The sequence below is a fragment of the Arvicola amphibius genome, chromosome 3 (assembly GCF_903992535.2).
Source record: "Arvicola amphibius chromosome 3, mArvAmp1.2, whole genome shotgun sequence".
Lineage (NCBI taxonomy): Eukaryota > Metazoa > Chordata > Mammalia > Rodentia > Cricetidae > Arvicola > Arvicola amphibius.
This window is the reverse complement of record NC_052049.1, coordinates 50884034-50897000: the sequence shown is the minus strand read 5'-3', so window position 1 is coordinate 50897000 and position 12967 is coordinate 50884034. Positions and strand designations below refer to the sequence as shown.

The window sequence follows — 12967 nt, the reverse complement described above, 5'->3', positions numbered from 1 at the left end:
CAACCGAAGACTTTGGACATGACCAGGCAATCATAGTCTTTATTGGCTGAAATGTCCTTGTCTGTTGCATAACTGTAGTTTGAGTTTAAAACCTTCAAGTAAAGCTGGGCCCGGTGGTGCGGGCTTGTAATCCCAACCACTCAGAAGGGCAAGGCTGGAGGATGTCAAACCCGAAGCCAGCTTGGGCTCCAGAGTGCACGGAGGGCAGGCCAGGGAACTTTGAGATACCTTGATTGAAAAAATAAAAGGAAGGCTGGAGACAGCGCTCCGGGCAGAGCACTTGTCTAGTGTACACCAGGCCCCAAACTTCAAACTCCAGAACCCCAAAGAGCTTTCAGGCAGTTTGAAACACAGGGAATGCGAGAAGACACCTCAGAGTGGGAGGTGCGGTGGCAAAGCATTTGCCAAACTTGAGGGCCCTGGGCCCCACACAGTGGAAGGAGAGAACCAGTTCCTGCAAGTCTTTGTCCTATGAGTGCCACACTCACACTGTGATATGCTTGTGTGTGTACACACACACACACACACACACACACACGGTAATGTGTGTAAAATATTTTTAAAAGCAGCATATGAACTAAAAAACCCTAGATCTCCATTGGTAATATAATAATTTTGGGGTGTTGCTAGGTGTTGCTAGGCACTCCTATTCTAACATTTGATAAAAGGGAAAAACATTTATACTTCTTTTCCTATACAATCTATATTTCAGAGTAATTTATAGAGTTGTGAAAAATACAAAATGTGTTTCTATTGGATTAGCGGATCTGAAAACCTTTGACAAACAGTTCTTTTACCTATTTAGGGCAACACTAAGGGAGGCTGCATCAAAGGAATTAAGAAGTAAGGAGCCTGCAAAGACTGCAAAGCGTTCTGGGTCTAAGATTACATCCTGGATCTTCAAAATGTTCTGAAGCCATGACCGCTGGGACGTGCGGGGAGTGTAGAGAACTGAGTCAGAATCGCTAGCAAATGAGCAAACCAGCCTGTGGGCTGGCTGTGGCGGACCAGAAACTCAGCGCGGACCAGCGCGTTCTTTGAAGAGAGGCTTTAATTCTCCTAGGAGTTGGGGAGGAGCCTCGGGAGCTAGGGGCGGGGACTGACGGCCGGGGAGGAGCTTTGGGGTTGGGGGCGGGGCCTAGGTGTCAGAGGCCCTCGGGCGGGGGCGGGGCGAGGGCGGGGGCGGGGCGGGACCCTGGGATTGCACGCTGACGCGTGGCTCGCGGCTCTGTGTGGCTCGCGGCTGCGCTCTGGTGGCGCGCGCAAACTCGAGCGCGGGTTTGCCCGTGCGTGCGTCGAGGACGACGCTGCGCGAGCGGCGCTTGGCATCAGGGGCCCGGAGAGGCTTTTCCTCTTGTCTCTAGTTTTGTTGTTTTAAACTCCCTACCGCGAAAAGCAAGCAAAAGGCCTGCGGATAAGGGGGAACTAGAGGAGGAGTTTAATATAACCCTCCCTCGAGTGAGGGGCGAAGATGGCCCAGGCTTCAGAGTGTGACAGCGATGAAACGGTGATTGAGGGGTCGGTGACAGAGAACGAACTGGAAGATGAGGAGCTGCCCTGGAGAAGGTGACCGCCATTAGGGCTAGAACCCTTGCACCGCTGTCCTCGGGCTAGGCTTTCTATAGGTTTTGAGTGGAAATGGCCGCCAGCAGGACGCGGCTTTTGGGTGAGATTAGCGCCTTGGGGGACAACCGTGTTAAGAATTTACAAATATCTGGAAACAAAATGATGGTGGTGGTTTTATGGCATTTAAAAAAAAATTGTCTTACACTGGGGCTAAGTACTTTGGACAAGGACCCCTTAACCTAAACTTATCTCTCACCGAAGGGATGGTTCTTAGAATTTCTTTTAAGAACTCTAACGGGGAAACAGGTTTGTATCAAACTGAACCGTGTTATGAGAATAAGAAAGTATGGGGCTGGAGAGTGAGTGGGTGGTTAAGAGCTTTGTCATAGGACCCAGGTTCAATTCCCAGCACCCACATAGCAGCCCACGTCTGTCTGTAATGCCAGTTCCAGGGAACTCCACACCCTATGGAGACACACATGCGGGCAAAACACCAATACACATAAAACATATAAATAATATTTTTAAAAAAAGAATAAAAAAGTATTTCAGCTTATCAGAACCTTTTTTGAATATATCCTCAGTGTTAGGTGCAGGAAAAAAAGGTCGGGGAAAAAAAATGCAGGCACTACCTTTGAGAAAACTAGGCTCGGAGAATCATTTGAACAGATAACTTGAGAATAATGTGTGGAGTCTGAGTGTGTGGTTTCAGCAGGCTAGAGGAACTCCTACCTCAGGCAGTGTAGCTGTTTATCAGAGTTTACTGTGGTTGACTTCAGAGTAGAAGCTTGAAGGTGACATAGGGGTTTGCCATGTGAGGAAAAGGTGCTCCTGGGTAAGGAAGCCGAGGGATGTAGGTGTAGAGAGGTGGAACATAGCATCGAGTTATGCATTTTGGGATATTAGGCAGTTATGTCTTTCAGAATTGTGGAATGGGCATGGAGTGATAAGAGGGGATCCAGGTTAGGCTGACCTTGGTAGGATGCTTTCGCAGGTTTTTTTTTGTAGAGTTCTTCTTCTTCTTCCTCCTCCCATTTCCCTCCCCTCCCCCCATTTCCCCTTCCCCTCCTTCTCCCATGCTTTCGCAGTTTTAAGTGGAGGAGTAGCCTAGTCAGATTTCTGTTTACCCTGCGTGCTTTAGACTAGGGCTTTACATTGTCATGTGCTTTTGAATCACCTGGATCCTGCTAAATTGTAGATTCCTGTTGTAGAATACTAAAGATGTGTTGTATTTGCTTATGCTGCGGGGCATTTGTTTAATGATACAAGGGTGTTTTGCTTTCTTTTGTGTTGCATTTATTTAACTCTGTGAAGTTAGTTGTGCTACTTTGCCTGTCTAAAACTCCTGATGGGTCTAATAAAGAGCTGATCAGCTGATAGCTAGGCAGGAGAAAGTACAGGTGAGGCTGGCAGGCAGAGAGGAGAGGAAAAATCTGGGAAGAAGAGAGGTCTAGGCTTAAGAGAAGGAGGAGAACTCCAGGGTCCAGCTATACGGCAAGCCCCTTAGTAAGAAGTAATGAAAGGTTTTTAGAATAAAGATAAAAGCCTGGAGGCAAAAGGTAGACAGGATAATATAAGTTAAGAAAATTTGGCTAGAAATAAGCCAAGCTAAGGCCTGGCATTCCTAAGAAAGAAAAAGCCTCAATGTGATTTATTTGGGAGCTGGGTGGCAGGCCCCCCAAAGTGCCAAAGAGAAAAGAGTAAGAAAACCAACTATAGATTCCAGTTCAGGACTTGAGGTTGTAGGTTAAGATCCTGTGTTTGTAATGCATGTCCATTTAAAGCTCTTACTGTAGTGCCCGAGTCGTGGAGACCCCAAGAAGACCACCAGAGACTCAGACTCACCAAAATGCAAGAAGCAAGGTTTAATTCTGTGGTACAAATTGTGATAGGCACCTCATCTCGCACACTGATGCAGTATGGGCTATAGAAGGTGGCCCACCGTTCTTAGGCAGGGTTTATAAAGGCAGAAAACCACAGATCCATTGTTATGGGCATATAGGGTACAGGTGATTCTCTGATTATCTCCAGTCTAGGGAACTTCTTGCTCTGCTGCTATCTACCTTGGGGCCTAGCACAAAATGGAGTTGGTTTTGTCCCTTCTCCCCACCCCCTTTTCTTGTAGATTGACCCGTACATGGGTCTCTTATAGTTAGCTCATAGGTATCTTCTGTCCTGAGGAGTCTATAGTTCTGAGAGTGCTGCACCATAAGTTGGATGGTCCCCAATCTTTCCTTCATAAATTGGACTAGCCTATTGAGTGTACATGGTCTGAAAGTCAGCAGTAACAGCAAGATTACCAGGGGTCCGTCAGAGTAGAGATGAAAGTAGTTAACCAGAGTTTAAACCATCCTCGGTTGGCTTCCCTTTCTCTCTTTCTCTTTTTAAGTCCCTCCCACACATTGGCCATGGTATCCCTTAAAGGTTCCAAATGGTCTATATAGAAACAGCATTCTTTTTCCAGGGCTGCACACCATCCTCCCTGTTGTAAAAGGATTAGGTCCAGTCCCCTTCTGTTTTGTAAAACCATTTCAGCTGGTGAGGAGAGGGAGTCCTGCAAGTGGGAGACTGAGGTCTCTAGGCATTCTATGTCAGCATCTATAGTTTCTCTTAAAGCAGAGTAATGTTCACTTTGGGACAGAAGAGAGGCAGTTCCTGTCCCCAGCCCTGCGAGGCTCGCCCCCAGGAGGATACTCAGTGTAAGGGTGCTTATGGGCTCTTTTTTATTCTAGTTAGACCAGCATCCTATTCCTTGGTAGTCATGGTAAAGGAGCCGGGTACCAGTCTGATGAGGACACAATATCCGCTGGAGTCCTTTAGAACTATAGTGTGTGCACAAGGAGTTAACCTAGAGGAGCCCACCCACCAGTCATTGTGGAGGATTAGGTGCTCTGCAGCGGTTGTGAGGGGGATGAGTTGAATTGCAAAGAAAAGCTTGGCAGTGGGAACTTTACCTATGCAAAGCCTTTGTCCTGTTACTTATTCCAGGGTTAGAGAGTGTTGTGAATACCAGTGATATTCATCAGACTTCACTGCTTCTCGAATAAGGCCCTGGACAGCAATCCCCTCATATAATAAGAGGGAGCCATGTCTTAACAGAGCCAACAAGAGTTGGTTAGGGTTGGCCGTGAGGAGTTTAGAGCCACATAAGTCTTAGTCAGAAGCTCCAGGAGGGGATGCTGTTCTGGCACCGAAGGCTTGGTGATGGCTAAAGCATCTGGGGCCCGTGTTGTAGGTTAAAGTGTGGTTAGAGCTAGTGCTGGGGCACCAGTCTCTTTGTGGGTGGGGGAGCAGGATTTGGGTTCAGTGCCTTATTGGGGCCTATTATTGCTGGTTTTTATCAGCTCTATCTTAAGCTGAATTACAAGGGTGGTTGGGGCATGTCCCCCATATCTGTAGTATATTACACTACAGTGTAGGCCTGATGACCATCATGTGCCCTGTCTTCCCTCATCAGTGAAAGTAATCTTATCTGGTCTAGGTCACCTGTCCTGCAGAGTTTGTCAGGCTGGGGGGGGGGGGTCTTACATATTTAAAAGTGACTAAGTCTGGTCTACTTACAGCCCATCTCCATTCCCCATCATTAGAGGTGACACAGTCCCAACTTTTGCAGAAGGACGATTCTAGGCCTCTGCACTGCTTCTATTCCTGATGTGACCTGGGCACATCTAAAAGCCATACTTCCTGGCCTCTGCCTAGCCTGCTGCTCTATAGACGTGGTTCAGGTCATGAAAGCAGAAATCTAGGTCAGGCCACCAGGTGTTCAGTGGGGCCACACGGGTAGTCTGGTACAGAGTTTTGTATGATTCTCCATCCTCAAGAACCCAAGTTGGTTAAAAGGGTATGTGGGGGTTGACTTCTTTAGCAGGAGCAGAGGGAACAGCAACAGGATCAGGAACGATGCTTGAGCTGGACCTTAGGGGGTTAGTAGGGTGTTTGGATGTCTCCCAGGTCTCGCTTCGATAGTCCTCTTGTAGGGCGAAGGGCTCACTGGGTGGGTATGTGAATAATGGACCCAAGAGGAGATGCCGTCCACCTTGAGGGCTGTTGGTGTTGTCAGAACAACCACGTAGGGCCCATTTTATCTTGGCTTCAGCAATTTTGGGTTATGCCTCTGGATAAAAACCCAGGCCTGAATTTATGAGGGGTTGGAATAGAGGCAGCTTCATAAGTTACCCTAAGCTTAGGCCATATGGTTTTATGAACCTATTGGAGCCGCTGAATGGCGTTGAACAAGTCCTGATCATCTAAGTCAGCAATCAGGTCAGTTTGTAAGCTAGGAATCATGGGGGAGGGTGCCCACACAATTTCAAAAGGAGTCAGACCCATTTGATAGGGGCATTTCTGACTCTAAAAAGGGCAAAGGGAAGGAGAGTTACCCAGTCAGCGCCAATCTCCAAGGCCAGTTTAGTCAAGGTCTCTTTTACTGTTCTATTCATCCTTTCTACCTGCCCTGAGCTCTGGGGTCTATATGAACAATGAAGTTTCCTATCAGTCACCAGTGCAGTGGCTAGTCCCTGGCTTACCTGAGAGATGCAGGCACGGCCATTGTCTGACCCTGTTATGACTGGTAACCCATGCCTAGACAAGATTTCTTCAGTCAGCTTCTTCGCCACCACCGTGACTGTTTTGTGCTTGGTGGGGAATGCTCCAGTCCATCCTGAAAATAATATCTATAAACACTAAGAGATATTTGTATCCAGATTTTCCAGGTTTGATTTCGGTAACGTCTACATCCCAGTACATACCTGGACGAGTTCCCCACTGACATGCTCCTTGGTTGGAGGGGGTGCCCACCACGTTTGTCAGCTGGCATGCCTGGCTTTGTGTCACTAGCTGTTCAATAATCTGGCTACCATCTTGAATTTTGACCTGAGCCTTTCACAACAGGTCCTGCATTCTACGTGTTCCCAAATGTGAGGAGTGAGGTATTTTTTTCAGTATCTCATGTCCCAGCCTTTGGGGCAGGATGACTCTCCCATCGGCAGTTTTCCACCATTCCTCTATTCGCTGGACCATGGGGAGAGTGTGTGTCCAGGCTAGATCTTCAGGTGTGTACTTGGGGATCTGTGGCAGGCCCCTGGCTCCTGGGTCAGTTAAAGTCACCATAGCCCTTGGGGCTGAAGCCACCTCTTTTGCTGTTTTATCAGCTAGATTATTTCCCAGTTGTATCGTGCCGGAGCCTTTTTGGTGTCGGGGCAGTGTATTGTAGGCCCCCGCATTGCTTGTAGGAGATCCAGAATCTCCTGTTTGTTTTTAATAGTTTTCCTTCTGTTGTTAGCAACCCCCTCTCCTGGTAGACAGCCCCGTGGATGTGGGCTGTGGCAAAGGCATACCTGCTGTCTGTGTAGATGTTTAGCTTTTTGCGTTTCCCCATCTGTAAGGCCTTTGGAAGGGCTATTAACTCTGCCTTTTGTGCTGAATGCAGCCGTTTCTGAAATCAAAGGTAACAGACAAACAAGACAGACAGGGAAAGCTCTGTAACTCACCATTCCAGCTGGCTTAAACCTTTGGGATCTTGGGGTCTCTGGGTAATCCTGGGACGAGCCCCCAAATGTAGTGCACAAGTCGCGGAGACCCCAAGAAGACCACCAGAGATACAGACTCACTGAAATGCAAAAAGCAAGGTTTAATCCTGTAGTACAAATCACAATAGGCACTTTTCTCACACACCGACACAGCAGGGGCCAGAGGAGGTGCCCCACCATTCTTAGACAGGGTTTATAAAGGCAGAAAACCACAGATCTATTGTTTTTGGCATAAAGGGTATGGGTGATTCTCTGATTGACTCCAGTCTAGGGGATTCTCCACTCTGCTGATAATCAACCCCAGAGCAGCTGGGCTGCAGTCTAGAGAACTTCCCGCTCTCCTGATATCTACCTTGGGGTCTAGCACAAAATGGAGTTGGTTTTGTCCCTTCATTACTAATGAAGCAAGGACTCCCTTCTGCTAAGCGAGGTTGGAGAGCTTAGGTTTAGGATCAGATACAGACTGGGATAATAAGAGAGAGAGACCAGGTAGTGTAGTGGGGATGGCTGGAATAGTACACCTTTGTAAAATCTCAGTGCACGTTTGATAGGAGATGCTAACTGATGAGGTGTGGGGGCACTGAGTGAAGGCTGTAACGAATAATATCCAGATTGCTGCTGCTGCTTCTCCTCCCTCTTTCTCCCCTCCCTTCTTCTTCATTCATCCTCTAGGGTCTCACTATATAGCCCAGGCTAGCCTTAAGTTCACAGTGGTTCTGCTGAGATTATATATGTGCACCATCACTCTCATTTTTAAAATGTATACACAAGTAGTATTTACTCTTGTTGGAACACAGGGGATATTTTAATAAATGCATGGAATTTCATAATCTGCCATCCTGAAAAGTGGCTTGTGTTGACCCTTAACTGGCTGCATTGCCTCCATCTCTTTGAATTATTGTTTTCTAACATGAGCTATTTTTTCACCTCCCATCCTTATCTTGGATTCTCAGCAGTATCATTATGATGTGTCTGGAATGATATTTTCTGTTTGTTTTCAGTCATCCAAGCTTCTTGAAGATTTAAATGCACTCTATTTAGGAAGTTTTCTCTATCATGGTTTCTTTAAGTAGTCTTTTCCTATCCTAATCCAATTTCGTTTTTAAAGTTATTGTATATGTATGTGTGTAAATGGTATCTGTGTGGTTGCATGTGCGGTGGCAGATGTGTGGAAGCTGGAGGACAATTCTTGGAGTCCATCTTTCCCCTGTGCCTTTACTTGGGTTCTGGAGATGGAATTCAGGGTCGACAGGCTTATGTTGCTGACACTTTGACTTGCTGAGCTATTTTGCCAGCTCCAGTATCTTTTCTTTCACTCTCTTTTTGATGTGCATTTGATCTTGACATATGATTTCTCAAATCTCTGAACTTCTATTCGATTTTTTTTTTCTCCTGGAGAATCAGACTATATAGTTTTTCATACTGTATCTAGGTTTATTTACACCCCTTACTTAAAAAAAACAACATGGTGTTTCTGTGTTCCATATGCTGGCTTTGAGCTCAAGGTGCTCGGCATTAGCCCCCTAGCACTCACATTATGTATATTGAATGGCCTCACTTGACATAACTAGCCAGAAAGGTAGGACATGCTAGCACTGTATTCATGTGGTGATTAAGATAACCTGCGGGAAGGTCGGAGCAAGAAAGAAAGCATAGGAGACATAGGCTTAACTAGTCACTTTAGTATTAATATTAACAGACATAGACATAAATAGCTCACAGAAATAACTGTTTTGATTGAGATCTACGCCAGAATAGGGTTCTACCTCTGATGAAGACAAAATGTTGTCAAACACTGTTTTGGGGCCATTATGTTGAAAGCATGTTTTAATTAGATATTTTTAACTGAATTAAAAGCTCAATATGATGTTAGAATTTGATTGCTAAAATTTTTATACATATAAATTAAAGCCTTTATTGTAATAAAAATTCATTATACTTTTAATAACCAGTGAAAAATTGTTTCAAATATCCAATCAGATTTTAACCTGAAAAATTGCGTTTTCGTTCAGTCTGTTGAATTCCTTCCCTTGTTAATGGCTAATACTTTTCAGTGTCTCATCTTTCTAATATTAAGCTATAGTTCATTTTTAAATACCTCATACATGGAGTATTTGTGATTTTGGTTTTATTGTTTTGTTTTGTTTTTCGAGACAGGGTTTCTCTGTAGCTTTGGAACCTGTCCTGGAACTAGCTCTATAGACCAGGGTGGCCCTTGAACTCACAGAGATCTGCCTGCCTCTGCCTCCTGAGTGCTGAAATTAAAGGTATGTGCCACCACCACGCAGCTATGAACTTGGTTTTTAAAAACAGGGTCTCACTGTTATTTCAGGCTGGCCTATAACTCACTGCATAGCCCAGGCTAACTCAGACCTCTCAGGGCTCTGCCCACATTAGTCTCTCAAGTGCTGGGATTATAAGCGTGAGCCATAACATAATAGCTATGATTTTTGGTGATTGACTTTTTTGAAGTTTGTCATATAGTTAAAAGGAATTTAATTCAATCACAGGAATGAAAAAGTCCTTCATATTTTTTTTTTCTTGTCCCAAGAATTTTTTTGAAAACTCTCCTTTGGTGCTTACTTGTTTGAAATGGCACTTCTTTAAAAAAAAAAAAAAAAAGCGTTTGTGTATGTGCATGTTTGCATTGATGTGCATGCACCCATAGAAGACTAGGAGGAGGGCCTAGTCTGCTGTGTGCAGCCCTAGTCCTGGGTACGTGCTGCTGGATGGTATAAGAAAGCAAATCATGGACAGCAAGCCAGACTCCTCGGTGGTCACTGCTTCCATTTCTGCTCCCAGGGTCTTGTCTTGAGTTCCTGCCCTGACTTCCTTTGACGATGAACTGTGATGTGGAAGTACAAGCTGAAATAAATCCTTTCTTACAAAACTGCATTGGGTTATGGTGTTTTATCACAGCAATAACTAAGATAATCCTAAGACAATTAAGTTCTATTAGTATTCTGTTTCTTGTCCCCCTAAATCAAACATAATGACAAAATAGTAAAAATTAATGACTAATGAGCATTTTTCTTCTTGGATGAATTAGTAGTTTGAAGTATGAATATTTATGGTAGTATAAAAGAATTTTAGCCGAAACCGGCTGTCGTGATCTACTGCCAGGGAACCTACAAGGGCACTTCTGTGGTGCGCCATGCCTTTCTTTGATGTGCAGAAAAAGCTGGGCATTAGCCTCGATCGCCACTTTGTATTCCAAAGTGTTGAGCAGCCCTTCAAGATTCCTGCCCGATGCCATGCTTTCGAAAAAGAGTGGATAGAGTGTGCACATGGCATCGGTGCTACCCGGGCTCAAAAAGAATGCAGGATAGAATATGAAGATTTCGAGGAATGTTATCTTCGGTATAAAACGATGAAGCGCCTGGGTCAAATCAAACCACAGCGGGATAAGCTAATTAAAGAGGGGAAATACACCCCTCCACCTCACCACATGGGCCAGGACGAACCCAGGCCCTGAGCAGAGCAGGTGGACGCTGCTCTTCATGCTGTTTTCCTCTGGGAGAAAGTCTAATGAAAGCTGCTTCATCGAGTACATAAAAATAAAGAATTAGTCAACCTTAAAAAAAAAAAAAAAAAAAAGAATTTTAGCAATCTGAGTTTTACTAAAAATGATAATTAGAATATTATTATATTTGGAAATATCTTATTAATCTGTATTTTCTGTTTTGCATTTGAAAGGTTGCTCTTGAATCGAGACACGTCTTTTAAATCTGAGTTCTGTCTTCATTCTGGTGTAAATGGAATGTGGAAAGGTGAGAAAAACCTTTTATAGATGTTGTCAGTGTCCCAGGTATTATCATTCTGTTAACTCCTTATTTATGTTTCTCTTCTTCATTAATGTTGCACAACTTCTTACATAGATTTATAACAGATCCTAAGATCCCTTAAGATCTGGAGTAGGAATAGCAGTGGGAACTGTAGCTTCCAGAGGCCGTGTGGGCTCCTAGAAAGGGTCCAAAGCATTGGAGTAGCACCTGGACAGCTCTCTTCATCATCTTCTAATCTCTAGCTTCACTCTAAAGCCTAGTTTTAAAAGGTTGTAAGAGTACAAAATAACATTTAAAATTTTTCCATGGTTTATTATTTATTTTTAAAGCTTAGAACACAGTGTTAAGAATTTTCCTAACGCTAGTTCTCTGCTGATACAAATTCCCAATCAAGCCAAATCAAAACAAACCAAATTAAGAAATATCCAGGTTTAATGGGATTCCTGCGCTCTCGGGTGGCCCCAGGGGGAACCAGGAGGCTGCGAACGTGACCACCAGGAGGAAGGAAAAGGGACCATGTGATCCTCTTTTGGGAGTTTACTTAAATACTCTATGGGAGTGTTCCTGATCCCCCCAGCAAGGGGTCAGGACCTGGCATGCTGGGATTTGGAGTCCAGACCAATACAACTCTCAGGCTTGGGGGCTAGGATAGACACGAGGGGCTGGGGTCTATGCTCCCAACTTAACACACAGAGTAATGAATTCCTTTATGGCATTTTCATACATATATGTTATTAAAGTTCTTATTTATCTCTCATCACTAAGACATGTGTATGTGTGTGTACAGATATACATGTGTGTTTGAGTATACATGCTTATGTATGTGCATGTATTTGGAAGGACAACTTCATGTGTCATCTCTCAGGCATACACCTTTTTTTTTCCTGGAATTTATTAAGTTAGACTGCTTGTCACCAGGGAATCCTCCTGTTGAGACTAGTGTGTCCCAGCATGTGGTCCGTTTTAGAGAAAGTTCCATAGGCTGCTGAGAAGAATGTGTATTCTTTAGTCTTAAGTGTCCTGTAAATACCTGTTAGGTCTCTTTGATTTATGATGTGATTTAACTACAGAGTTCTATTTAGGTTTTTTTTCCAAATTACCTGTCATTGGTGAAGGTCGGAGTATTGTGCTGTAATCACTGTGCTGTAATCGATCTGTGGCCTTAAGTCTAATAGGGTTTCTTTTATGTAATTGAGTGATCCTGTTTGGTGCATATATGTTTAAGGTTCTAATATCCTGCTGTTTCCTTGTAATGAGTATAGAGTGTCTCTCCCATCTTTTCTTTTTTTTTAAAAAAAAATCTTATTGATTTTTATTGAGCTATAAATTTTCCCTGCTCCCCTTCCTGCCTCTCCCCTCACCTTCAACCCTCTCCCAAGATCCCCATGCTCCCAATTTACTCAGGAGATCTTGTCTTTTTTCATGTAGATTAGATCTATGTATGTCTCTTTTAGGGTCCTCATTGTTGTCTAGGTTCTCTGGGATTGTGATTTGTAGGCTGATTTTGTTTTCTTTATGTTTGAAAACCACTTATGAGTGAGTACATGTGATAGTTGTCTTTCTTTGTCTGGGTTACCTCACTCAAAACGATGTTCTCTAGCTCCATCCATTTGCCTGCAAAATTCAGGACAGGCGCCAAAGCTAGAGAGAAACCTTGTCTCGAAACAACAACAACAACAACAAAAACAAAAATTTACTAGATCTTGTTTTCTGATCTAATCTGTTAGTCTTTGTGTGTTGGGGATTGAGACCATTGGTATTAAGCGTTACCGAGCCACGTGTGTTATTGCTGACATTTGCTATCCTTGTTAAACCACTTTGATTCAGTGTTCTGGAAATGTTGTTTCTTGTGTCTTCCTGAGCATGCTCTACGATCTTCAGGTCTAAGCATTCCTTTCTGTATCCTATGGTGGTCATAGTTTTTTAAAATCTTGAAAGTTTTCATTTTCCTTCCATTATGACCAGAAGTTTTTCTGGGTTACATTTATGCTCTTTAATAACTTGTAGAACATTGGTCCAATTCCTCAGGCTTTCAGTCTCCATTGAAAAATCAGTTGTTAATTCTGATGGGCCTGTCTTTCTATGGGA

At 44.0% G+C, this 12967-nt stretch overlaps 2 protein-coding genes across 11 annotated transcripts in view; both read left to right on the top strand.

Moving 5' to 3' along the window:
• Positions 1-1266: 1266 nt before the first annotated feature.
• Positions 1267-12967, top strand: part of Ankrd31 (ankyrin repeat domain 31) — a 137624-nt gene continuing 125923 nt past the window's right edge. For 8 of the 10 annotated variants that reach the window (XR_005284624.1, XM_038321865.1, XM_038321872.1 and 5 more), the window contains exons 1-2: positions 1267-1566; positions 10791-10864. Coding sequence is in view for 8 of the 10 variants with exons in the window: in XM_038321865.1 (XP_038177793.1) it covers positions 1472-1566; positions 10791-10864 (169 nt within the window). In the remaining 2 variants the exon portion in view is untranslated. Of the gene's footprint in view, positions 1567-10790; positions 10865-12967 lie in introns of those variants that run through there. The other 2 variants (XM_038321868.1, XM_038321870.1) reach the window with 2 other exon arrangements.
• Positions 10194-10569, top strand: LOC119809107 (NADH dehydrogenase [ubiquinone] iron-sulfur protein 5-like). Its single transcript, XM_038321876.1, has one exon. It carries the CDS (start codon positions 10249-10251, stop codon positions 10567-10569), a length of 321 nt encoding a protein of 106 aa, XP_038177804.1. The 5' UTR covers positions 10194-10248.

What these genes read in the sequence shown, in the direction of transcription:
- LOC119809107 (XM_038321876.1), top strand. Translation starts at nt 10,249, where the DNA reads ATGCCTTTCTTTGATGTGCAGAAAAAGCTGGGCATTAGCCTCGATCGC.